The sequence below is a fragment of the Denticeps clupeoides genome, chromosome 6 (genome assembly GCF_900700375.1).
Source record: "Denticeps clupeoides chromosome 6, fDenClu1.1, whole genome shotgun sequence".
NCBI lineage: Eukaryota > Metazoa > Chordata > Actinopteri > Clupeiformes > Denticipitidae > Denticeps > Denticeps clupeoides.
The window spans coordinates 17,312,128-17,339,014 of record NC_041712.1 but is presented as its reverse complement, the minus strand read 5'-3'; the positions used below and the strand labels follow the sequence as shown (position 1 = coordinate 17,339,014).

Sequence of the window (26,887 nt, the reverse complement as noted above, 5' to 3'; positions counted from 1 at the left end):
TGGAGCCAGAGCACAGTCATACACATAAGTAGACGTGAGACCATTTATCTGTGCAAACAGTGCAAATATCATGCAATTTATTTACTATTACAGAAGACAGATGTACATCTTCGATGTGTTCATATAAATATGTGTATTTATTAGCAAAGTCTAATAAATTATACTGACATGTTATAACTAAGATCAAACTGTAGGTCAACACAGGTGTTTACACAGAATACAATTTTACACGCTTATTTAAGTCAGACAGAGATTGATCAGTTTTAATCAAGCAGAAAAGACTGGTCATCCAGGCACCGCACGTAATTGGGCAAAAGTTTTACAAGCTCTTGGCCGCGCTAAAGTTTTACTTCTTTCAGGACTTGACCCTTTTCCCTTTTCCTGGGGGCGGCAGATTTTTTTATTTTCTTTTCATGAAAAAACCTGATGAAAAATTTACGAAAGAGAATTAAACTATACATTTTAAAAAGGTTGCAATGTTCATTTTTTCTGTGAAATTGCTGTGAAAGTGAAAATTCAAAACCAAAGGTTGCCTGTGACAATGAAATTAAAATTGTGGTGCCTTTCACTGCAATGGTAAATGTGAGACATTCGTGTCACTTATGTTCAATGCGGTAGGAATCATTGACCTCAGCCACTGGTTGTGGCACTGACACGTTGGCAGCTGGTTCCTGGTGAAGGTGTATGATTTGCCAAAGGGAATTTAGAACAGAGCGCAAAAAAGCTGAGCCAATGTGAGAGTTGTGTTCAAACTCACCCTTTGATTTTCTGCATTTCTTTGATGGTTTCTGGAAGAGCCTTTCCAAAGGTTTCAGGCAGAATTAAACAAAGGATCCCTGACAGCACAGCCAGAGTCCCAATGAAGAGATATGGAATGTACCTGTAGTAATTTCCTATTGACCAATGTCATATTTTAGACAATATCACATTTCCATTCAAAATATCAATTATGTGCTTCTAAATAACCATGATATCTTGTTACCCAGATATATGATGAAAGGAGAGACAATTGAACCAATACGAGCTGCCATTGAGCATGTCCCCATGGCCATATTTCTTGTCACAGTGGGAAACAGCTCTGCTGTGACCGCATAGACCACACAGAATGCTGCGGTAATGCCGAACTTTCCCACCATCTCCATGAAGGTGGCCAGGCCAGGTAAACCTGAATGAAGCGAAGTGACCATCAACAGAAGACCTGGTTGCCTCAGGGTCAACTACACCTTCTTCACCCCTGTGATTTATTTCCATGTCCTGGTTAAAAGCTCTCTGCTGTCCTACATTCAACAAGAATCGCATTCCACCTCTTCCCCTTACATTTTCAGCTCTTCCCATGATCAGTGAGGTCTTACTTGTGGGCACAAGCTGTATGAGGAGGATGATGGCTCCACCCAGAAGTAGAGTGGAGGACTGGCAGAACCTACGGAAGCAGAACCTCAGCAGCAACATGGCTATGACATAAGCTGGAATCTCCACGAGGCAGGAGAGCAAATAATTCAGATAGGGCTCTCCATGTAGGTTAGTGGTGTTCAGGATCAAGGCGTAGTAAGACATGGTTATTACCATCCTAAAAAAAGGCCAACAACAACTGATGAGATGATAAAAATCATTGGCACGCTGTATAACTTGTCACATTTGTAACATCATCACATACCAGAGGACGGAGCAAATTACAATCATTGAGAACGTGTTGCACTTTCCTACGATGTCGAATATGTTGTATTTTTTTTCTTTTTTTGATAGGATCTCTGCAATCTGCCAAAGTAAGAAAATAAATAAATACACATTTGATAGGGTTTATGGAACCAGGGCATAAACTGAAAAAAGCTTGAGAAAAATACATGTCACTGATAGGTAGGATTTTTATTTGAAATAGAAATATACAAGCCTACCTCAGCGGTAGAAAAGATGACCTCTGGGGCGGTTACTCCGTTTGTCTTGGCTGCTTTTCTCAGAATGGCCTCAGCTTCTTCCAATCTTCCCTGAGAGATTAGCCATCGAGGGGACTCTGGAATCAGCCTATTGAAATGTACTTTTTGTTGACAAAACGTTGTCCATGTTTATTGGGTGGACAATGTCCTATAAATTTTGTACATGTGCCACCTCTCCTTTCTTGTCCTCAATACCTTCTATGAATGTAGGGTGATGTGAACTTTGATTCGAAACGTACCACCAGAGAGGAATGTATAGCACACTAGATGCAGCCATGGGAACCAGCAGCCATCTCCAGTCCCGGATGAAGTAAGCAAAGAATGGCAGAATCATTGAACCCACCGCTGATCCCATGAATACCCCCAAAGAGCCAAACACTACTCTTATTGAAGGACTTAAAAGCTCTGCTCCTGTTGGACATACATGGACAACATATGTCTTTCAAGTGGACAAAAACCACTGTAAAATAGCCAAAAAAAAACTGTTAGTTAGCATATTAGTGGATAGAACAATAAACTTACACTGTAAATAACTAGCTTTTGCACACACAGTAGAAGTGAAGTGAATTAGAAATGTACACCTTTGAAAGATAAAGACACTTCATAATGAATTGTTTGTTGTCATACCCAGCACATATGCAATGACATAGTTGGAAAAGCCACCAAAGCCCACAAAGAAGAAGACAGCAGTGAAAAATTCCCAGTTTGGAGAAAATATCTGGATGAAAATCGTTACCGTCTGCATAACCATCATGGTAAAGAGGACGGGCCTCCTACCAAACCTGCACCCACAAAAACATAAACAGACTCACATCTTTGTTCATGTGGTTAAAAATGAGTAACTAAATTAAACGCTGTCTTTGTTGGACAGACCTGTCAGACATCTGTCCTGAGATGAATGTTCCCACCAAAACTCCCAGGAAGTATATAGAGGAGGTTAAAGGCTCTTTATATTCATGTTCACACACAAGGTCCCACTGAAAAACACAACCAATTCATGTGACTCTGTTACAAAGATTAAGGTCCCATGATGCACCTGGTGGTCTCAGGAGTTCAGACATGCAAATGGATGTTCACTGTTTGAGTAACTCGGATCATGCTCACCTCTGTCACTATGGTGGACTTGTAGATCTCAGTGCTGTACCTCCACCCATTCAGACAGCTCTCCTCCGCTATTTCACTCACGTTGACCTCCACATTGGGAGTGTAATTCATGCGGGAGTAGTTACTCAGAGCGTCCAGCCTATACCTGCTGCAGGAGCTGCGCTTTGAAGTGCCGTCCCTCTCCACCACAGGGATGGCCACGTTCCTCCATGCCTCACTGATGTTGTACTCCTGTGGAATGAGGCATTCGTGGGGTGGAGAATCTGCCACAAACACGATGTACATGCCGACCAAGCCGTTCGGAACAATGCTAAGTGCTAAGGAGAAGAAGACCACACGCTGAAAGGGTCCCCAGGTCCCCAGGAACGCGCTGATTTCATCATAATCCCTCATGTTACAGTGCTGAAATGAGTTCAAACTAAATGGTTAACCTAAACTGATATAAATTTGTTCAGATTTTTTTCACCCTTCAGCATGTTGCAGTCGAATCTCAGCAGGCTGTGTGAGCACTGCAATCAGCACAAAGTTTATCATTTACTTGTGGCATCTGGAAAAAATGAACTTTGTCATTGTATAAAGTCTACTTCTTTAAAAATGTGTTATAGAAGACAGAAGCATTCAATCTCGAGGCATATGCTTAATGTGCTTGGAGCGACAACACTGTGCCAAACCTTTTGTTATAGTTTTGTCATTATAGTCACATCTCACATCTGTCAAAACTCCCCAAAAATAACAGGTGTTACAGAGCCGCATGAGAGGTCAACTTAGGTCATTCTGGGTTCCTTTCGTCCGTATGCTTATTTAACCCCATCACATATTCCCTATTTCACCCACCAGATTCAGACGAAGAACTGGATGCTAATTAGCACAGAAGCTGAATCAGATGTCAAATGAGGGTAACACAAGAAATGAGTAAAACATATATACATCAAAGCATTGCTGACAAATGATCATACTTCATGTCTGGTGAAAACCATAAAATTAAACATATATTAATGAAATGAATATAAATTTGCAATAATTTTAATGTAAAAAATATATTTTGGACCAATGATAAATAGTGAAAAAAATGCAAGCATTTTAAGTTGTAAAATGAAATAATTTCATAAAATGAGTTAATCAATTGGAACAACAAAAACATAGACTTTATTGCAATGTATAGATTCATTTATACATTTACAGTCTTCTCAAGGCATAATTGCATAAAACCATTTAGTGTTGGACTACTTGGTGTTGTCCATTGTATTTCACAGCAAAAAAAAAAACGTTAAGAATGCATTTATCTACAAAAAAGTCAAATACTTTTATCTACATGGAAGACAAAACTCAAATACCATAACTGCAAAGTTCCTGTTAAGAATTCAGTTACACCTTCTTACAACCAGTGGTAAAGACACACATGAATAAAACAGATTTCAGTTAATGTCTTTCGAATAATGCTTTCAGGCTACAAAAAGGCCGCTCTGTTTCACACGGCCTTACAGGGTGACATTTTATGGTAGTATGGTAGTATAACAGTCTGACTTTTTCTGCCCCTATACAATGAAAGCCAGAACCAAAGTGCTATATTTAGCATTTTGTCACAGATCCAGACTTCATCTGATCGATCTTAAGTCATTAAAGGACATTGTGTTTTATTAAACTTATAGCATTGTGCTGCTTTGTGCTACTTTTTCTGCTACGCCTCTCAGTGCTACTAGATTACAAGTAAGGATGGGTAGCAAGAACTGGTTTAAATTAATATTAGTATTGGATTGTTTGTTAGTATTGGAATACCTGCACAAATGTTATCTGTAATTTCGTAACAAAGTTGTGTTTTGGTGGATAAAGCAACACATCATAAAATGTGGCCACTTAGTAAAATAGTAAATTAAATGAAATACTACCACCATGTGGTGGTTCTGGTTATACCATAATACTGCACTCCCCATGACTAAAAAAGTTTAACTATAACTTAAAAAAACAGCAACACAAGATATTTAGCATCAGTGGTGCACTGTGTTTTTTTCATAGGTGGGGTATGAATCTGTAAAATCCTGATGATATCCAACCCCTAACAAGTGCTGTTCATTTTGCTAAAAGGTATTTTCCCGTTTTTTTTGCATGGCAAATGCCAAAGTTATTTAACCTTAAATTGGAGGTAAAGTGCCTCGTTTCTACCTCCGGCAGTCAGTGAGCAGATTTCCGCTGGATTCTGGCTCTTGGATCATTAACTGGAATCGGTCTGCACTACTCGGTGCTCCCTGCAGGGGCTGTGCTGGCCAGATTCGGGACTCCACTCAGAGCTGTCACTGTGCTAATGACACTTTTGTCCCTCATGCCGAGCTCCAGGCAGCATCCCTTTTGACGCCTCAAAGGCCTCATCCTGAGGACAGAGACCTTAGTTAGCATAACCCTGTTTTTATATGGAATGAGACTTCTTCGTGGACCGGCTCATACACTCTGCACTTCTGCATCTCCTCCAGGGTCTCGGGAAGCTGTTTGCCAAAAGTCTCTGGTAGCAGCAAGTTGACGAAAGAGGATCCCACAGTCAGGCTTCCCATCAGAATGTAGGGGAGGTATTTGCTAAAGGTACCTGTAGATATAAAAAAAAAAAATACACAAACCAAGAGTGTAAAATGTAAAAAACAAATCTGTTATGGCCATGAGTTCTGATGTCTAAACCTAAAAAAAAATAAAACTGAAACTCTCCATTACAGTGAATACTAGGCTGCATTCAAAATGTTGCTTATTGATTACCTATGCAGCATATATAACCAGAATCCTGACTATTTTTGCTAAATATCAGTGTTTTCATATAGGAATAAGTAGTTAAGTAAATACACAAACATAAACTCTGAAATGAAAAGCCTTAACAAAGAACCTTGTTTGATTTGGATAGCTAGGCACACTTAAGGCGAGGAAAAGTTCGTACCCAAGTAGATGATGTAAGGTGCCGTGATGCTGCCGATTCGAGCGGCAGAGGAGCACATTCCGATGCCCACGTTCCTCATCACGGTAGGGTAGATCTCTGCAGTGTACATGTACACCACTGTGAACAACATGGTGAAGCCAAACTTCCCCACCATCTCCAGAGCCAAGGACAGGCCATACAGACCTGGTGGCATGAAAGACAGAAGACAGAACGTAAACATTCTTAGACGTAGATGTAGGTAAAGACAAACGGCCTGTGACATTCAATGCATTTCAGACCCGGAGAGTGAGTTAAAGGGTTAATGCTTGTACAATTCTTGTAGTAATATAAATACCAGTGAGAAACCTTTAGACTCAAGGCATCATCTTGCCAAATCAAAGACAAATAAAAATATTTTTGCAACCACCTTATCTAACGATCCAAGTCCTTTATAAAGTAATTACTTTTTAAAATAACCAGAACCATATCTGGGTTAGTGTTATATCCCTGGACGTACGCTCCCACATGTTCTGGCTGTGTTTTTGTTTCCTGTATCTTTTAGGTTGACTTTGTGGGAGGAGTTGAAGCCTACCAGCTCCACATACCATCTGCCTATTGGTCACCTCCACCTATATAAAGAGACTTTGGATGGTGTTCGGCAGGTCCCCAGGGTCTGCTGGGCCCTTACTCTTTTGGGATGTCCCCAGGGTCCACTGAGATCTCATTCATGTGTCCTTATGACCTTTCACACCTTCGCTAGATATGGATGACTTGTATAATAATCTGGGTGTGCAAGTGTAGTATAAGTATAATTCCATCTGGTTATACAAACACACCACAGAAGAATGCTTTGTTACACATAACGTGTCTATGTGCTTGAATGTTAGTTCCCAAAGTAATTCTGAATTGCAGTCAGTGTGTCTCCAACAGAAGACAAGGCCGAATCCTTACTTGGTGGGATGAGCTGAATCAAGAGAAGAAATCCCCCTCCAGCTATCAGAAAGGTCGAGAGCAGATGTCTCCTGGGGCAGTTCTTCAGCAGGACAGTTGACACGAAATATGCAGGGACCTCAGTGGCTGCTGACAAAAAGCAGTTGAGGTACGGGTTCCCAATCAGGTTGGAGGTGTTCAGTGATAACCCAAAGTATCCTATGTTTACAGCCATCCTGCAAAAACACAATAAAAAGAAGACATGGACATCCACGGATTTACTGTTCATTGTATTGTAAGAACAGTCAGATAATTTAGCACCCAAATACACATTTCACAGAATAGCACAAGGTGCACACAGTGAACACGACAACATGTTTTCTTTTGCATTAAACCCATCGCCCTTAATGAGCAGTGGGCAGCCATGAAAGGAGCAGTGTGTGCTAGTTACACCTTGGCGGTTCGGGATTTGAACCAGCAACCCTTCGGGTTACGAGTCTGCGTTCTTAGTCGCCAGGCCATCTATGATCCCACTGAAGTCCGTTAAATATCACGACACCAGCGTTTCATGGCGAGCAAGTTAGTCACAGGTTCAAACCCCACTTACTACCATTGTGTCCCTGTGCAAGGCTGGGACTGTCCCTGTAACAACTGATACTGTATAAGGGTGTCTGCTAAATACGGCACAAAAGTCAACTAAACCAGATAATTATTCTTTCAGAGACTATGATTATTTGTGCACTAGTAATATTTTTGGACAGGTAGTGCAAAACGTTAGTAAAGACTTATTGATTATGCATTGTTATGCATTGAAGATTAAAACATTATGACATGGAGATGTACTCACCATAACACCAAGCACAATAAAGTGATGCACCTTACGTTGCCAGTCCTCAGGACATCCAACATAGTGTACCTCCTTGTATTTGAGGATGCCACATCCACCTAACAGGATAAACCTTAATCTATCAGCATGTTATTTAATGCATCCTGTTAGTTAAAAGTTAGATCCATTAAAGAGTGTGCTGGCATGAACTAAGTACAAAGGATTCGGATGGTTTACTTTCCATTTTAGATGTAATTTATTCATGTAGTGTTAGAACATTTATGAGGCCTGACCTCCAATGATTTAAAGATGACCTCTGGGGTGGTGACTCTGTTTCTTTTGGCTGCGTCTCGTACTATGGCCTCAGCCTCTTCCACTCTTCCCTGAGAAACCAGCCATCGAGGAGACTCTGGAATATACCTTTATCATGAAACAATGGTAATCAGTGCCGAATCTGATGCGATATTGGGTCTCTTAGATGCGATTGGATGAGGAACGTACCACCATAAGGGAAAGTAGACAACAGTCATTGTAGCCAAAATTTGCAGCAACGGCCTCCAGTCCCTCATGAAATATGCAATGAGTGGCAGCAGCATGTAGCCAATGCAATAGTGCAGAAAGGAGCCAAGAGTGGTGAAGAGCACCCGCATGGATTTACTCAGCACCTCCGTACCTGGACAGCAGACATCGGGAGAGAATTTAATTAAGTATAAAGTACATTCTTAACAAATTGGCTTTAAGCCATATGGTGATGCATTTTGGAAGATTCATGGATACATGAATCTGCATATATGGTGGCCTTCTGTGATCTAACCATTACTGTATGGCATTGATTGCAGCTAAAATGCACTGAAACGGATGAAGTTTACATTTCCATTTACAGCATTTATCAGACGCCCTTATCCAGAGCGACTTACAATCAGTAGTTATAGGGGCAGTCCCCCCTGGAGCAAGTCAGGGTTTATGTGTCTTGCTCAGGGACACAATGGTGGTGTGGATCGGTGATTCGATATGATCTGTAGGTGTGAGCATTTTTTGTAAATGGTGTGTGTGTCTGTGTGCCCTGTAGTCTGTTGCCCAACCCTGGGTCAGTCCCCACCCTTTGGTGTGGAATCTCAGGATGGGCTCCGGCAGCCGCGACCCTAGGTAGGGCTAAGTGGTTAAGGAAAGTGAGTGAGTGAATCAGTGCATGCACTTCTTTGTGAACAGACATACCGAGTACAAATGATGTGACATAGAGTGAGATTTGGAAGGCCCCTACAAAGAAGTACAAAATGCAGAACACCACCCAGGTTGGCGAAAAAGACTGAATGAGGATGCAGAGGAAGTGTCCGGCCAGGCATATGAACACAACCTTCTTTCTTCCAAACCTGATGAGAAAATGCACATGTAAAGCATGAGAATCTGGCAGTGAACTCTGACCTATGAAGGAACACAACATGTACAGCAGGGGTGTCCAATCTTATCTGAGTCAAGTCAATATATTTCCAGTTTTTTTCGTGGGATAAGCTTTAGGACAGTCCATGAGTGAACTGTTCTAACCCACACAAGATTGGTCTTAATTAGTAAGCAAAATTAAGAGAGCGGTCACTTTCTGAACAAATAGTGATGTAACATAGAGACTTTTGTCCCCTCAATAACAGGTAAACAAGTGTGGCTGGTCAGAAGGACAGGCCTCCACAAGCTAACAGCGGCAATAACAGCCCACCCATTTCAGTAGGACTGTGGCACTCGCTGGGTTATGTGCATAATATGCACAGAGTCCCACAAACAGTGACACTCCTACGGCGAATCATGCCTATGTAGAGAGGAATTGCTCATTCAGACGATTAGTATTTTTAACTGAAATAAAATGTTAATTAAGTGAATTAGGTCAACAGGCTTACCTGTCTGAAAGCTGCCCAGAGATAAGAGAACCAAGTAAATAGCCCATGTACAACGTTGAGGAAGCAAAAGGAACTTTCCATTTGTCCTCACAAACAAGGTCCCACTATAGAAAAAATTATGATTCAATTATATGTGTTTTGTCATGGTACATCACAATGATGTTACAAGAATGAAGTGTAGAATGATATTAGAATCAAAGACAAAAAAATACAAGCTATGCAGCATACAGGCAACACATTATCCTTTCTCCAAGTCCCAAGAATTTACTAATCGGCTTAAGAATCATGTGACGTATGATATATAAACCCACTCACCTCGGTCACGATTGTGGACTGATAGATGTCCTTGCTGTACACCCACCCGTTCAAACAGGGCTCCTGCTCTATGTCTGTGACATTGACATCTTGTCCTGGGACGAAGCCCATGTCAGAGTAGGCTCTGATCACATCCAGCTTGTACCTGCTGCACGTGCTCTTCTGCACTTCCCCGTGCACCTCCTGAGTGGGAATGGCGGCCTCCATCCATGCATCGGTGAGGTTCACCTCTGGAACATGGCAGCGGTGAGGTGGGACGGCGCCGGCGAACACGATGTAGAAGCCAGTGAAGCCAGTGGAGATGTAGATGGAGTTTAGCAGGAAGAAAACGGTCCAGAAAAACGGTCCCTTTTGCCCCAGGAAAGCCGTATCGCTCTCATAATCTGCCATTGTGGTCAAAGTGTGCTCACATGTGTGTGCTGGCAGGCCAGAGTAGAGTTTGCCCTCCCCCTTTTGGCCAAACACACGGCCGGGCAGAATCCGAGTCTCCGAGCGGAAACCCGTAACTCCTGCTGCGCTGACAGCTTCTCCACAGATGGACAATGCAGCGCGGCCTCCCGATGCTGGAGCTGCACGGGGATTCACAGAAAGCGGAGCGCCCGTTAAGACCCATGACTCTGCCCTGAACGCTCCTCTGCCGCGGACTCGCCAGCTAACCTCGCGCTGCTGGAAAAGACCGTTCTCCAGCCTCCTGCGGCTAAATCAGCCCGTTCGCCCGACAGCATTCTTCCCAAGACTCGGAGGAGTCGCACGTGCTCGAACTGCGAATGGCTTCAGGTTGCCATAAAACCCACCGCTCTGAACGGGGGCAGCAATGTGGACAGGAGAATTTGGTGATTTTTATTTTTTTTATTTTCTTGGTCTAAAGAGCATATTTGTTTAATTCAGCATCCTTAAGCCACGCAGCATGGTCACCGCAGCACACACAACAATGGCTTTTTATTAAGAAGCAGCCACAATCGGTAATCTGTCTCACGCTCTTTGATCTTAAAAAACTACATCAGTGCTGGTGGAATGATTTACCCGACGACCTTACCTGCTAGCCTGAACCGATGGCCCACGAGACGCAAAGGTTAAAACGACGACCCTCGAATCGCCCCTCCCAGGTCTCAGACCGGCCCAGGGGTTTTATAGCAAAATGTTGATCATTAATTCTGTTAAAAGCTGACAAGATCATTTCCCCGATTTGACGTAGGTGGGAGGCAATAAAAAAAAAAAAAAATGACAGATTTTCCCATAAGGTGTGTGGTTTTTTTTTTTCCCTATGCACAGAATTTCATGTTGCTAGAAGCTGGCTGTTGCCTACCTCTGGATGATCTTCCCTACTTCATCCGACCGTCGTGTCCCTTGGTGCCGTTCCCACAAATGTGTTCCAAGCGTGACGTTCCTCATAACTCGCACCGAGGATGTATGTTGCTCTGAACTATAGGCTAAAAATGCAATGCCGACTAATGGCGACCATTCAATAGCAGTTAATGAATAACATGGACCTTTGCTTTAAGCTGACATCGCAGCTGTTCCGCGTCAGCCACTTTCCCGAGCCAAATATTGTGAGGGTTGCTTGCTGTCACCTTCTGTGACGAACACGACGAGCGTCCTTCACCTGCCAGGAAAGGCTAATGGTGCCAATGCTGTTTTGAAAAGGAGTGATGAATGACCAGCGCTCAGCCACTCTTACCCTACAGAGCGTACAATCACAAGCACGGTGGCACGTGCAAAATATATTCTAATAGAATATTTGCAAATAAAACGTTTGAGTCTCGTCACATCTGATAGAGATAAATGCGGTATTGGTTACCAAGAGGGTTGATGCGTTCCCAGCTGATTGTACTGATCTTACCATTAAGACCGATGGTGGTATTTTAGTATTTATTATGCAATGTTTTGCCCTCAGTTACAGCATTGCAAATGAAGAAATTTGACTGATTGCTGAAAAGGAGGGATGGAAAGATGGATGGATGGACAGTTGTCCATGGAAAGTCCCCTGTCACAGGAGACACTTTAAACTAGGCCAGTATTTGCATGAAATGAATTGTGTTCATTAAGCATCACTTATTGGCCACCCGGCTACTTTGAACACTCATTTGGTTGGTAGTAGCCTAGTGGGTAACACACTCGCCTACGAACCAGAAGACCCAGGTTCAAATCCCACTTACTACTATTGTGTCCCTGAGCAAGACACTTAACCCTAAGTTGCTCCAGGGGGACTGTCCCTGTAACTACTGATTGTAAGGGCTCTGGATAAGGGCGTCTGGTAAATGCTGTAAATGTAAAATATTGGTGCTGCTTTATTTTTATAGCAGCTTTGGTTGAATGAATCCGCTTTTGCACAAGTGGGTACTGATGTATATTTTATCGGGGTTTATTTATTAATGTATTAATTATTATTGATGGCTTTGATGGACGTCGGCGCTGTTCAGTTTCCAACATGATCGATTAAGAAGTATATGGTATTATACTCGATTACGTTCGATTTCGATTCCACCGACGACGATGCGCGACACTTCGGAACTAGTTCCACGAGAGCTGATCGGTCCCGCGGTCACTCTGTCGCCCGCGTCCCAGCTGTCGCGCCGCTCCGCCGCTCTCCCCGCGTCGCGATGCCCGCGAACGACTACGACGCGCGGACCGCCTTCCTGGGCGAATGGGGCCGCTTCCAGCGCGCCGTCTTCCTGCTGCTGTGCTCCAGCACCATCCCGAACGGCTTCACGGGCCTGTCCGTCGTGTTCCTCGGCGACACGCCGCCGCACCGCTGCCTGGTGCCCGAGCGGCTGAACATCAGCGCGCAGTGGCGGAGCGTCAGCATCCCGGTGGAGGAGCGCGGCGGCGCGGCGCGGCTCAGCAGATGCGCCAGGTACCGGCTCGACGTGATCAAAAGTTACTCGGACCAGGGCTACGTGCCGTGGGTGGACGTCAACGTGTCTGAAATTGAGCGCGAGGGCTGCGTGGACGGCTGGGAGTACAGCCGCGAGATGTACGCCTCAACGATCGTCACGGAGGTACGTGGAGACGTGGAGTGAAACACTGCAACAGCAGCAACAGTGTCCTCTGCTCCGAACCCATCACCCTCGGGTGGGAGCAGTGTGTGGGGACGGTGCTTTGCTCAGTGGCACCTTGGCGGTTCGGGATTGGAACAGGCAACCTTCCGATTACGGGTCCACCACTTCCCCAAGCCCACCATGTTTCTATATTCTTTACAAAGCAAGGGAATAAAGTTCCTAAAGCAGATAAGGAAACAGACCTGTAATCGGAAGGTTGCCGGTTCAAATCCCAAACTGCCAAGGTGCCACCGAGGCAATGCAAAGTTACAAGTCCACTTTACTCATCTAACGTATTCTTACTGGGGAAGTGGTGGAGGTTGCCGGTTCGAAGCCCGATCCGCCAAGGTGCCACTGAGGTGCCACTGAGCAAGGCACCGTCCCCACACACTGCTCCCCGGGCGCCTGTCATGGCTGCCCACTGCTCACTCTCACTGAAGGCATCAAAACTATGAATGAACACATGTGGAGTTACGTACTTAACAAAAAAAGGTGAAATAACTGAAAATTACTGCTTTGCACACTCTTGGCATTCTCTCGATGAGCTTCAAGAGGTCCTCACCTGAAAAAGCTCACCCAAAACCATCTTAATTGGGTTCAGGTCCGGTGACTGTGGAGTCCAGGTCTCCACTTTTTGTTAAGTACATAACTCCAGATGTGTTCATTCATAGTTTTGATGCCTTCAGTGAGAAACTACCAAAGTAAATGGTCATGAAAATAAAGAAAACACACTGAATGAGAAGGTGTGTCCAAATTTTTGGCCTGTACTATAGAACACATCAGGGATGGAAATGTGAATTCTTTAATAAAACCATTAATTTCATCCACATCATTTACATCATTTGCTTCGGTGGCAGTAGCCTAGTGGGTAACACACTCGCCTATGAACCAGAAGACCCAGGTTCAAATCCCATCTATAAATGCTGTAAATTTAAATGTCATTAAGTCAATCTACCATTCTTTTTCACTCCACGGGGTCATAAGGAAAGGAGGAGTGGAGGAAAGGCTGTGGAGTTGGATCTGGATAAGAGTGCAAAGTACCGCGTTGGTAGCAACGTGTAGTTTATGGTTTAACACACCTCTGCCACAGCTTTGATGGAGCGAAGATAAATAAACAGGCTTCTAATCTCAGCCACGTGATTACTACGTATCCATAAATAAATATGGCACAATAGTGGGTCGTTCGTTTTGGCCCCACGGGTTTTTAAAACGTGGGGGACGGTCCTTGTGTGTGTGTGTAGGGTTATGGCCGCTGTAGTACATGGCGTGCACGTGTATGCACTGTGTAAAATGTCACTGTCACCGTGTTCCCCTCACTCAGTGGGACCTGGTGTGCGATGATGACTGGAAAACCCCCATGACTTCCTCCATCTTTTTCTGTGGCGTTCTCACCGGGTCGTTTCTGTCTGGTCAGCTGTCTGACAGGTAAGTGATCTGGTAAAATTGAGTATGAAGTGGATTAAGAAATCCATCTGTTGTAGTGTCATTGAAAGATTACATTGATTGTGCAGCACCAGAAGGAGGCCAACTAAAGAGGAAGTGGTCCGGTTGGGACACGGTCCCGTGCACAAAACCCTCACATCGTCCCTCACATTATGCAGAACTCCCACGTGCACCTGCTCCTGGTCTGTTAGCTTCATGGTTGTTTGCAATATGCACTACGTATAGTGTGTTATGAGCCAGTCTAGGGGTACAGAAAAACCTACTAAGATGAAATGGAGAAATGTAACAAGTATTTTATTAACAAACAAACAAACAAACAAACAATAAATAAATACAGTACAGGCCAAAGGTTTGGACACACCTTCTCATTCAATGTGTTTTCTTTTTTCTCATGTCCATTTACGTTGGTAGATTCTCACTGAAGGCATCAAAACTATGAATGAACACATGTGGAGTTATGTACTTAAGGTTTAGGGTCATTTAGAAATGGTGCTTTAAAGGACCTCGAATGGGTCTAAACACCAGTCCATTTTCATGTTGTAAATGAGTCTGGTAGCTGGAAATAGTTGTTAAAGGTCCCCTGACATGAAATATGTTTTAGTGGTCCCCTAATACTGCATCTGAAGTGTCTTTCTGAAATCACAACCACTTTGAGCCAGTCCCACAGTGAGATTAACCCACGATGTGCCACTTCGGCATCTGTAGCTTTAAATGCTAATGAAGAAGAGAGAAACGTGGATGAAGAGGAGAGTGGGAGAATTTTGAGATGTTGCAGCTGTAGTGAATGATTGGTACCACAGTGATGGATGAGGTGAATGCACTTTTTAACAGTGACATTAGGGGAGGTGTTAAATACATTACTGGTGAGCTTGTTTGATTCCAGGTCTCTGCTGTAACATCTCCAATAACATCGGTCTACCGTCTACCATTTCTTTGACTTAATTTGACTAGTTTTAAATTAAAACCGGAAGTCCGCAGCAATTTTCTTTAACATTTTTTTACTTTTTTTCCATTTCAGGTTTGGGAGGAAAATAGTTCTCTTTTTAACCATGGCTCTCCAGACGGTATTCACTTTAATCCAGGTCTTCTCTCCATCTTGGCCTTGGTTTTGTGCTCTCTTCTTTGTCGTTGGCATGGGACAAATCTCAAACTATGTAGCTGCATTTGTTTTAGGTATTTACCTTTCAGTATTTACATTTACTGCATTTATCAGATGCCCTGAGTCACTTGTTCAGCAGTTAATATAGTCTTATTATTTTTAGTGATGTTTGTTATTTCAGTGCTGATTTTAAAAAAGCATCTAAGCAGCTTTTTGTAATAAAGTAATGACACTAGCCCTCACAGCCTCTTCATATTGTATTATGAATACAGTACATGCCGCCTCTTTTAATTATTATTGGGGTCAAAAAGACTATTGATAATTACCCCCCAGTGGGAAAACTGGATTCGTTTTAGCACTTTTCCAAAAAACTAAAAATTAGAATTGTTACAATATTCGGTCTCTCTGTAAGTGGTAGTTCTGTTCAGTTATTTTTTTATTTCTTTATATATTTTTTATGCTTATAGATGAATCAAACGTCCATTAAACATAATGGAATCCTGCAAGCAGTTTTGTTTTAACACTTTTCCAAAAATATTTTTTATGAGACAAACATGCAGGTCCTAGACAAATTGATTAATTATTCAGTTAATTAGTCATTTTAGTCATATTGTCATTTTAAAATCCATTTAGGGTTTAATGGCCTCCTTGAGGCTGTGAGGACTAGATACATTAAACACAACTGAACAGTTTGTGTTGAGGCTTCTGTAAGCAATTACATGAATTGCAATTACACAGCCTTTAAAAAACTCTCCAGAAACAGATTTACTTTTACATTTACGGCATTCATCAGACGACCGTATTTTTTATCGCCCACTGCTAGTTCAAATGGGATTTATATTGCACACTAACATTACATAAAGTTCTTAAATCCCTTAATTGTGTGTTGAAGTGTGATGAAAAAAACTGAATTATGATTTAAATCAGCATTTAACAGCACCTGTTTTGTTACCCTGATACAAAAACAGGTACAGAAATTCTGAGTCCGTCAGTGCGTGTCCTCTTCTCTACTGTTGGGGTTAACATCTTCTTCTCATTGGGCTACATGGTGCTTCCCCTGATGGCCTACTTCATCCGGAGCTGGAGGATGCTGCTGCTCGCTCTCACCCTGCCAGGCTTCTTTTACATTCCTCTTTGGTGGTATGTGTGTGACTCATGTTCTTTCAACAGAGCTGCTGATGCAAATAATGATTGTAGACCGACATGGTTGTCTAGGAAACTTTGGATTTTGGACTGTGCAAGGAAGTGTAGAATTGATTGTGCGTTATTTATAAAAAATTTTTTATATCTATTGAAGGCGTGTCCTCGTTATGATGTGCTCTGTTGTGAGTCTCAGGGTGAAGGAGCCTGCCTTGACTTTTTGTTTTTTTCTAGGTACATTCCAGAGTCTCCTCGATGGCTGATCTCTCAGGGCAGAATTAAAGAGGCTGAGGCCATAGTGAGGGAGGCAGCCAAAAGAAACCGAGTCACCGCACCAGATGTCATCTTTCAGCCCAACCAGGTCAGACCAGGTTGTTTCCAACATGGATGAACAGAATTTGGTTCTTTGGTTGAATCTTTAGTCTCAATCTAGTCTAGTAGCGCACCACATTGTATTAAACCCTGCATGATTTGTCAAATATGTTTTTTAAAAAGTGAAGTGATTGTCATTGTGATACACTGCAGCACAGGACACGGTGCACACAACGAAATGTGTCCTCTGCATTTAACCATCACCCTTGGTGAGCAGTGGGCAGCCATGACAGTCCCACGGGGAGCAGTTTGTGGGGACGGTGCTTTGCTCAGTGGCACCTCAGTGGCGGATTGGGATTCAAACTGGCAAACTTCTGACTCCTCCTTAACCACTAGGCCACCCCTGCCCCGTTGTCCTTTGTTAACGGTTGTCACCTATGTCATGGTTGACCTGTAGCCATGGCGGCATTTTTTTTTTTTTTATGGTTCACAAGACAACGATGTGCACCAAAACCGACAATTAAGGCAGCTGTTGGGGGGGTTGTCTGTGCTTATTGCCAGCCAGGCGTGTACGATTTGTGAGGAATGTCCAAACTTTGTGAATTCATTCCTCTTGCTGTGTTGTCCTTTGTAATGTGCCACACAGTGACCCGTGACAGAGGTCTGAAGCGCCCAGCCGCGGGAATGTTGTCAGTGCATTATCTACAGTACAGTAACATTTGGCTCAGTGTCAGTGTTATATAAATGCCAAATTCATCTGGAATGTTATATTGTTATGTTATATACATTAGACCATAAGTTGTAAATCTGTTTGTACAATTTTCCAGACCCGAGTCTTATTGTAGTTGCTTGTTTTGCGATGCATGCACCTCTGTTTGGTTAGCTGTGCAGACCCACGGTGCGTCGTACACATTTTTCCTTTTGTTGTCATGTGAAACTAATGGCTAAAGCAGCGGTGACCGCGCTCTGTTCAAAAATGTTTGTTGTGACACGTGCGCCACAGTTTGGCAACCAAGCCGAAAAGCTGCAGACTCATAACCTCTGTGATCTGGTGCGTTCCACCAACATCCGCTCCATAACCGGCATGCTGTGCATCGTGTGGTGAGTTACTGACCCCCCGTCCAGCTAACAAATAATAATCTATGAACAAAACAGTGACCAATGTCTGTCTGTCTGTCTATCTATCTATCTATCTATCTATCTATCTATCTATCTATCTATCTATCTATCTATCTATCTATCTGTCTGTCTGTCTGTCTGTCTGTCTGTCTGTCTGTCTGTGTATGTATGTGTCTGTCTGTCTGTCTGTCTGTCTATCTGCCTGCCTGCCCTTCTGTCTCTCTGTCTGTCTCCCTATCTATCTATCTGTCTCTCTGTCTGTCTCTCTCTCTGTCTGTCAGGACAACCCTCTCAATCGGATACTTTGCTCTATCGCTGAACACATCTAACCTGCATGGGAACGCCTACCTGAACTGCTTCCTGTCTGCGGCTGTGGAGGTGCCGGCCTACATCCTGTCCTGGCTGATGTTCCGTTACTGGCCGCGCCGTTTGTGTCTGTTCTCCACGCTGTTTCAGGGAGGCGCCGTGCTGCTTCTCATTCATCTAATACCCCAGAGTAGGTGGCCTCAGTGCCGAGGTGGTAGAGGTCGACGGCCGATGTCTGCTGCTGTTTTCGTGCTTCAACTTCTTTACGATCTCCGCCCTGCAGATATGAGCGGCATCGCCATCACGCTGGAGATGCTGGGGAAGTTCGGTGTCACTGCGGCGTTCTCCATTGTGTACGCCATCACGGCTGAGCTGTATCCCACCGTTCTGAGGAACACAGCACTCGGTGCCTGCTCCATGGCATCAAGGGTGGGCAGCATCTCTGCCCCATACTTCATCTACCTTGGTCAGTGAGCTTACAATGTCTTCATAGCGATCCTGCAGTCATCCTCATCAATCACTTTGCTTGACTAATGCATCAGAAAGAACACAATGTTCAGGAAGGACAGTTACAATCTTTCTGTATTGTTTAACAGAGATATTTTCTGAAGTTATCTAATCATATAGCAGAGACCCACCCTGTCTCGCAATAACATATTGTACGGTATCTTTTGAGGTGATAGTGAGTCAGTTGATGACACTACCAAAAATATGACTTTTGCTACTCCCTCTGCTCCAAAGAAAATGTCACTATCAGCTATAGTTAGTGACTTGTGCAGATTGCACTTTTAAAATGAGAATATGTCCTGATCAGTCTCGTGCAACTTTTCTCACATTCTACATTTGTCACTTACAGTTTATTTCTAATCTTGACTTGCTCTGTGAGGCTGTAATGCTTTCTGGCAGCAAAATAGCTTAGATGTTCTGAACATTTTACACAGGACCAGTGGTGGCCTAGCGGGCATGGAAACGGACCCGTAAATGTAAGGTTTGCTGGTTCGAATACCAAACCGCCAAGGTGCCCCTGAGGTGCAGTGAGCAGAGTACCGTCCCCACACGCTGCTGCCCGGGCGCCTTTCATGGCTGCCCACTGCTTCCTCAGGGGATGGTTTAAATGCAGAGACCACATTTTACTGTGTGCAGTGGGTACTGCTGTCACATGTGACAACTAATCACTTTCATGTAGGCTTTGTGTTTCTTTAGTTCTTTAACTATTTTATCTATTTTAACTATCTTTAACTATTTCTTTAACTTCTCCACGCAGGAAGCTATTATAGGTCCTTGCCATACATTTTAATGGGCAGCCTCAGTGTTTGCTCTGGGTTGCTTAGTCTCCTACTTCCTGAGAGCCTTGGAATGCCTCTTCCCGAAACCATCAGTCAAATGCAGACAACCATGGGGTAAGAGCGGTACAAATAAAGCTATAGCGCCCCCTAGTGCACTGTGGAAATATTTCTATCGATTTGTTTTGATTACAGATACAATGAAATATGAAGTGTGATTGAAATATTGCTGCATATTGCATGCACATTCTGTCTTTCTAATACTTTAGGTGCAAGAAGAGACAAAAGTTTACACCCGAAACTTCCACCAGCACAAATGGGGTTGAAGTAACAGGAACTTTGTAACATATTTACCCTCATTCCAGTGTATTAATACTGTAATTGTGGTCAGGTAGTCACAAACCTAACAATGTACAATACACAGTTCTGCACGTTTTTATATTCTATAAATGTTTAAAGAGATTAAGCACAATGTAACAAATTTATAACAATGTAACAGTTTACTATTTTAAAGAAAGGATTACTGTATTTCATTTTTATACTTTTTAAATGTTTTTGTTATCAGTTTAATATGTATTTAGGACCACATAAATAATGAATAAAAGAAAAAGCCACAGGTCTCGTAACACATTATAAAACAATGCTGTTTGAGTATGAACATATTTTTTAACATTTTGTTCTTATCTAAATGTGTGTGCTGCAGTTGGTTAACCACTCTAATCATAATCAATGAAACGTGAAAAAGTCTGTCTTTGTTTGTCTTCATGGTTGAAATAATCACATCCAAGCCTCTTCAACAATCTCACTCGCTGTTTTGATGTCTTCATGCAGACACTCTTCTTTAGAGAAACATATACACTTCAACCTGTTTTAAAATAAAAAAGTGTCATAGTTGTCATAAAAACCCTTTTTTCCGCTATTATACATAATATTATGTAATATTATGAGGTAGACCGCTGGGGTAGCCGTCGCTCACCTCTCCCGTTTGAGCATCTGGTCTATGGTCTCTGGTAGGGGCTGCCTGAAGCTCTCGGGCAGGAATATGGTAACCATTGCGGACAGAGCACACAAAGTTCCCAGCAGGATGTGGGGTAAATTCTTTTGATACGCATCTGAAAGTGAAAGTGATTGTTGTTACCATTGTGATGCAACAACGTGATACAACACAGTGCACACATTTAACCCTCGGCTACCCCAGCGGGGCAGTGGTGGCCTAGCGGTTAAGGAAGCGGCCCCGTAATCAGAAGGTTGCCGGTTCGAATCCTGAGCCACTGAGGTGCCACTGAGCAAAGCACCGTCCCCACACACTGCTCCCCGGGCGCCTGTCATGGCTAACCACTGTTCACTCAGGGTGATGGGTTAAATGCAGAGGACAAATTTCACTGTGTGCACCGTGTGCTGTGCTGCTGTGTATCACATGTGACAATCACTTCACTTTAAAAAAAAAAAAAACCTTTAGTGAGCAGTGGGCAGTCATGACAGGCGCCCGCGGAGTTTGGGAACTGAAATTCGCAACCCTTTGGTTACGAGTCCGCTTCCTAAACTGCTAGGGCCACCACTGCATCCTGAATTTCAGGATTGGTATGAAACCATGGAAATAAGAAATTGAGGTAAATGGCCTAAACAATGATTCTGAATGTTTCGATTTTAAATGTTTCAACACAGCCATTATTCGGAAATCTGCGAATGCCAGAAGGCCTCTGCTAGCAATGAAATAACAATGAAATAACTACCAGCAATGAAATAATTGCTAACTTACTCAGGTGGATTAGATAGGGGGCGATGGTGCTGCCAATACGCGATACCATGGCACAGGCCCCAACAGCAGTGTTCCTGATCACAGTTGGATACAACTCGCCGGTGTATGGAAACATCAGTGCCGTTCCGATGGCTATCCCAAACTTTCCCACCATTTCCAATGCCATGGACACTGAAGGCATGTCTTGTGCAAAATAAATAAATAAATAAATAACCTGTGTAGACCTTTTGGAAATGATCTATTTTAAATCCTATTTTACACTCTTTACACTCTGATCATATTGTTGGGTTTTTTAAATTGAAGTTAAAAACTTTAAAAGATCTTCAATCTTCTTACTAAATAAAAAAGGAACAGGACAGAATAAAACAGAATTTCTATACTCTTACTTCATTTTGTCACTTATTTACTTGATAATTTATTTCGTCAATAGACAGTTTATATTACTAAAATGCGAAAATTCTTATGAATAATTATTGGATAAATCATTACAAAAGCACCTGAGTACCTGACCTAATGCTTCAGGAGACTTGTCATTTTTAAAAATACTTTCAAATGAAATGTATTTCTTCCAAATGAGGTAAGATAACATCTTGTTATCTTAAAAAAGACAAAGTAATTTACTTTCAGGCTAATGTATTAGCCAGCGTTGATGCTCTTTGTTAGCCAAAACATTATTTGCCTTGCGTGCCTTTCATTTTATACTATACAGTTTGAGACTAAACAAATTATTCGTTTTCATCATTGTTTCCTGTTTCATTGTTTGCACGATTGCACGAAGACTGGTCTTGGTACGTAACAGTAACGGTCATCAAATTTTGAAGACTTAAGCTGACACAGGATGAGGCTTGTCAATCACCTTGTGGTACCAGTGTGATGGAGTACATGGCAACGCCTCCCAACATCATGCTTGCAGAGGCCGACATCCTCCTGGGGAAATAACGTAGGGCCAGCCAGCTGATGACGTAGGCTGGAACCTCAATGGCGGCCGAGATGAAGCAGTTGAGATAAGGGTCTCCATGGAGACGGGAAGTATTCAGAGACAGGCCAAAATAGCCCATGCTCAAGGTCATCCTGTGGACAGGAAAATCAATCGCTCACACTGCATAACATCCAAAATAGCAGATTTTATGGTCAAAGAAGCTATTTTGAAACATAAAATAATAGTCAAAAATAAAGATTGTTATCATTATTGTTTTCGTTGTTGTTATTATAATATAAGTGCCAGTAAGATGATACACACAGTTCATTTAAATTATTCAACATCTATCCGGCATGTGATTGGAACCTGTTAGGAACCTATTTGGTTATTTCCCGGTACTCTTGTTCCCCTGTTTCCCACACCAGAGCTTTGTCTTCTCCGTCTTGTATTCCTGATTACCTGATTGTGGTCATCAGTGATTATTGGTATAAATGCCATCCCGTCCTTGTTCTTTCATTTGTATTTTTACCCTTGTTTTGTGTGTTCATGTCTCGTGACTGTGTAAGGTGCCCTGTTTACTTTATTATTAAATCCCCCTGTTTGCTAGTTAAGTGTTTGTGTCCCCCACCTTGTCCCTGACATCAGTAGACAGGAACCACCTTTTTGTTGGTGTGTGATTGTTTCTGTCACCCAGAACATGACCTTACAGATGTTTAGTTTACAACGGGGCCTAATGATTAACAGTTCTCACACACGCTACTTCCTCATGTGTCTTTATTATTTTACCTGTTAATTTACGTAACTCCTAACCTTACACTAGCGAATGGACCCCATGCTCAATTTGGAACTAATGATGATGCCCATGATGTGCATTAAAGGATTACATTGCAAACAAATGTACAAGAAAACTGTTGGCATTGTTGTTCACTAATAGCCCTGTACACTGCTCATGGATTATCACCCTTATACAGAGAAAGTTTTTACTAATGTGACAAATTTTTTCAAAATATTGCACAGCTTGATAACTCTGTTTGTCTTTAGTAAACTGACTCTTTGGACACGTGGACGCTCTCACACACACTTACATGTGCTCACTGTCATCCAATGTGTCACTTATGTTGTTTAATGAGTGATATGCCCTACAAAAGCTCTTCGTTTGCTCAGCTCAAAGCAGCTTCCTAAGCAAATAGAAATTTTACTATTACCATAAACAAGCACACACACACACACACACACACACACACAGATCAGGATTCAGTCTAGACCATGTCTGAATTATGAATACCTACCACACTAGAAATAGTATGAGCGTTGTTCGCCTGATATTGCTTGTTGCTATTAGGTCCAGAACATTATGTCTCTCTTTTGGCTCAAATATGTTGTCTTCATCCTAAAAAACACATCCCATTTCTTGAAGACATCATTACCCTAGAGCTTCACTTTCATAATTAGAGAAAGCTCAAGATGCACCTCAGATTGTTTAAAGATGACCTCTGGGGCAGTGATTCTATTTTTCCTGGCTGCTTTTCTCAGTATGGCCTCAGCCGCTTCGACTTTTCCCTGAGATATCAGCCATCGAGGAGACTCTGGAATGTACCTGAAGGAACATTGACTTTCAAAATATGCTTTAAAATGCACAAACTGCCATTGATTTTGACAATTACATTTAAACTTTTTCCAGACAAAACTCCTAAATGAATTCATTTCAAACTCACCACCAGAGGGGGATGTAAATAAGTCCAGGGACCGATAAAGCAATGAGAAGCATTCTCCAAGTGCGAATGTAGAACGCTATGAGAGGAAGCAGCATATACCCGAAGGCAAAGAAAATGCAAACCCCCAGGGAGGAGTACAGGACTCTGACGGGACCAGTAAGAATCTCTGTGCCTGCCAATGCAGGAAACAAAAAAATACTTTTATGCAATCTATTGAAATAATATTAAATGGCCACTGCATGATTATGTGGGTCTTGGTGAGAGAATACCTAAGACAAATGCAGCCACGTAGTTGGATATTTGCCCCAGTCCTACAATGAAGGAAAGGACAGCAAACGCCTCCCAGGATGGAGAGAAAATCTGAACAAACGTGAAGATTGTCTGGACCATCATGGTCATGAAAAGGACTGGTTTTCTCCCAAACCTACACAAGGTAATATTAGAAGGTGAAGTGGAACAATGTTATCAACTAGAATAATTTGGACTAATTTGTCTGCATACGACTCAGGTTTGACAAAAGGGAATTTTTATTATAATGCCCACTTTATTATATACAAAGACTGTAGCCCACTTCTCATTTATCCGTGCTAAGATTCTGGTTACACCGAAAGACATTGATAGTAGGATCAGTGTCAACGTTGGGTAAGAAACCATTACCACGGCCATCAGAGACAACAGGCCTGCTTCAGGACTGGGGACCCCTGTGCCTAATGCAGAAGTGCACACAGCAGCAGCTGGCCAATAGCCCTTAACTCGTACATGTACACAATTTACTGACAGGCTAAACACTTCTACGCAGTGGTCCATGAGTAGATAATGTCAGAGCTGAAGACAGTACCGGTCTGACAGCTGCCCAGAGAAGAAGGACCCACACAGAACCCCCAGGAAATAGACTGAGGAAGTGAAGGGCTGCTTCCACTGTTGGCTGCAAACGAGGTCAAACTGTAAGTGAGATTGTGACAATTAAGTGACATCTGGTGTAATAGAAAATGATATCTTTTTTTTGGGGGGAGGGAGAGTCACGCAAACTGTAATATAAGCAAAATGTGACAGTGTATGTAATCCTCGGGATATCTTTTACTGAAGAAAATGATTTGTTTTTTGGAAGTTGAACTCCAGCATCGCACCTCACTGACGAGAGTGGACTGGTAGATGGCTTGGCTGTACATCCATCCCTGCATGCAGGGCTCCTCCTCTATGTCTGTGAGGTTGACCTCTCTTCCGGGGGTGAACCCCTCATTTGAGTAGTTCCTGATAACACTTATCTTGTATCTACTGCATCTGCTCTTCTGCGGCTCCCCGTGCACCAAATGTGTGGGAATGGCTGCCGCCATCCACGTCTCAGATAGGTTCACGTCAGGAATCTGGCAGTGGTGTTCAGGAATGTCCGCCAGAAATATCACACTGAATGCGCTGAATCCGTTGGGAACGGTGCTGGCGCAGAGCAGGAAGAAGACGATCTGCTGAAAGCATCCCCACTGTCCCAGGAAGGCTGTGGTCTCCTCGTAATCCTTCATGCTTTGCAGTCTCTAGGCTTTGAGTCCGAGCTCAGATGACTTTGCAGACGTCTAAGATTTTCCCAACACAACGACCACTAACTTCGATCTCAGCCTTTGACCCCGACTGGTAATGATTGACACGTTCTGGCAGCAGGCCATGTGTCATGTGTCTTCTTCGAAACTTCCTCTAAATGAGCAAATCACCTATACTGTCTGTTTTTGTACGCAGCTGTCTGATTCTTTCTAATCTCGGCAGTTTGCGGATGGAAGCGCTTGAATGTGACCTCTCTGGAATCTCGCCTCGTTGGAGAGAAATGCAGGGATTGGGGGCATACTTTTCAAGACAGATTTCTCAGTTGTTTGGACAGTTATTGGAAGAGGAATTCATACCTTCGTACTAAATTGTCTACACACCAGTCCAGCAGAAACCATCCTCTTGCTCGTTCTGCTAAATGTCTTAAATGTAAGTGTTCAGTGGCTGTATTTTCCTTCTGTGATCAGGCCTGTATGCATGCGATGGACATGGCCACCAGAAGGCGCCAGACGCTTTCGAAGAAAAGCTTGTCCAAACCAATCGCTCACTCACTGTCCATAAACAATTGATCCAAATCGTGGGTCAATCCGGCACGGGGGGGTAGGGCAGACAGATCAAAACCTGGTTTTCGATATCAGACATATCAAAACCAGGTTTGGGTAAACTTTATATGTAATGATGCGGTGAGAACAGGTTTTTCTTAGTCCTGTACCGTTCATAACGTGGCCTGGGGTTACACACATCTACGAGTTCTAAGCTAAAAAGAAAACAAATTTGTTTGGATGGGCATCCATCCAGCTTCAGTAGTTGCCTGCCTTTTAAGATTAAAAATCGGCATCTGGGTTGCCGATGCTCTCGAAATCATTTACCCAGTGATGCCCAGATTTTAATCATTTTATTATTAATTATTAATGAAATGACTTAAATCTCCCTGTGTCTCCCTTGATGCTTGAGATTGCATTGCTATATTTTAACCCGTCAGGCCGCACAAACAGACCTCCTCCAATGGACTGGGAACTATAAACCTACTTAAAAAAACTTGCACAAACACACATAAAACAACAAGCAATGTCTGACTTTAAGGCCGTTTGTTTATGTCTCTAGATAAAAATGACTGCTTTAAGCATCGTAGAAAATGTTTATGCTGTGCTGGGTCGTTGAGGTCAAGGTTTATTGGAAATTGTGGGTTCAGTCCTGGCGTCTGGTGTTGACACAGCAGACAAACTTGGAGATTCAGTGTCAAAGGCCAATCTGGGACACGGCATGTTGATGGCCAAACCATCTTGTCCACTCATGCGGAACAATACTTGCAGCTCTGGCCAAGATCACACCACGG

At 42.9% G+C, this 26,887-nt stretch overlaps 3 protein-coding genes across 3 annotated transcripts; 1 reads left to right on the top strand and 2 right to left on the bottom strand.

The window, feature by feature from the left end:
- Positions 1-234: 234 nt before the first annotated feature.
- On the bottom strand, positions 235-10,391 carry LOC114792175 (uncharacterized). The gene is made up of 20 exons (XM_028983076.1): positions 9,886-10,391; positions 9,571-9,674; positions 8,900-9,054; positions 8,186-8,357; positions 7,978-8,104; positions 7,706-7,803; positions 6,880-7,094; positions 5,950-6,132; positions 5,475-5,610; positions 5,269-5,400; positions 3,036-3,453; positions 2,805-2,908; positions 2,559-2,713; positions 2,171-2,342; positions 1,893-2,019; positions 1,655-1,755; positions 1,353-1,567; positions 983-1,165; positions 758-893; positions 235-423 (listed from the first exon to the last, which is right to left on the bottom strand). Exons 1-20 carry the CDS (start codon positions 10,273-10,275, stop codon positions 339-341), a joined length of 3,408 nt encoding a protein of 1,135 aa, XP_028838909.1. The 5' UTR covers positions 10,276-10,391; the 3' UTR covers positions 235-338.
- Positions 10,392-12,406: 2,015 nt separating this feature from the next.
- LOC114791951 (solute carrier family 22 member 5-like) lies at positions 12,407-20,266 on the top strand. Its single transcript, XM_028982549.1, has 10 exons — positions 12,407-12,884; positions 14,245-14,348; positions 15,385-15,539; positions 16,434-16,605; positions 16,840-16,966; positions 17,921-18,018; positions 18,318-18,532; positions 18,626-18,808; positions 19,607-19,742; positions 19,895-20,266. The coding sequence occupies exons 1-10, from the start codon at positions 12,486-12,488 to the stop codon at positions 19,968-19,970; spliced, it is 1,665 nt and encodes a 554-aa protein (XP_028838382.1). The 5' UTR covers positions 12,407-12,485; the 3' UTR covers positions 19,971-20,266.
- On the bottom strand, positions 20,242-25,611 carry LOC114792626 (solute carrier family 22 member 5-like). Its single transcript, XM_028983940.1, has 10 exons — positions 25,146-25,611; positions 24,857-24,960; positions 24,288-24,442; positions 24,019-24,190; positions 23,774-23,900; positions 23,593-23,693; positions 22,241-22,455; positions 21,385-21,567; positions 20,602-20,737; positions 20,242-20,490 (listed from the first exon to the last, which is right to left on the bottom strand). Exons 1-10 carry the CDS (start codon positions 25,533-25,535, stop codon positions 20,403-20,405), a joined length of 1,671 nt encoding a protein of 556 aa, XP_028839773.1. The 5' UTR covers positions 25,536-25,611; the 3' UTR covers positions 20,242-20,402.
- Between the last annotated feature and the right edge of the window lie 1,276 nt (positions 25,612-26,887).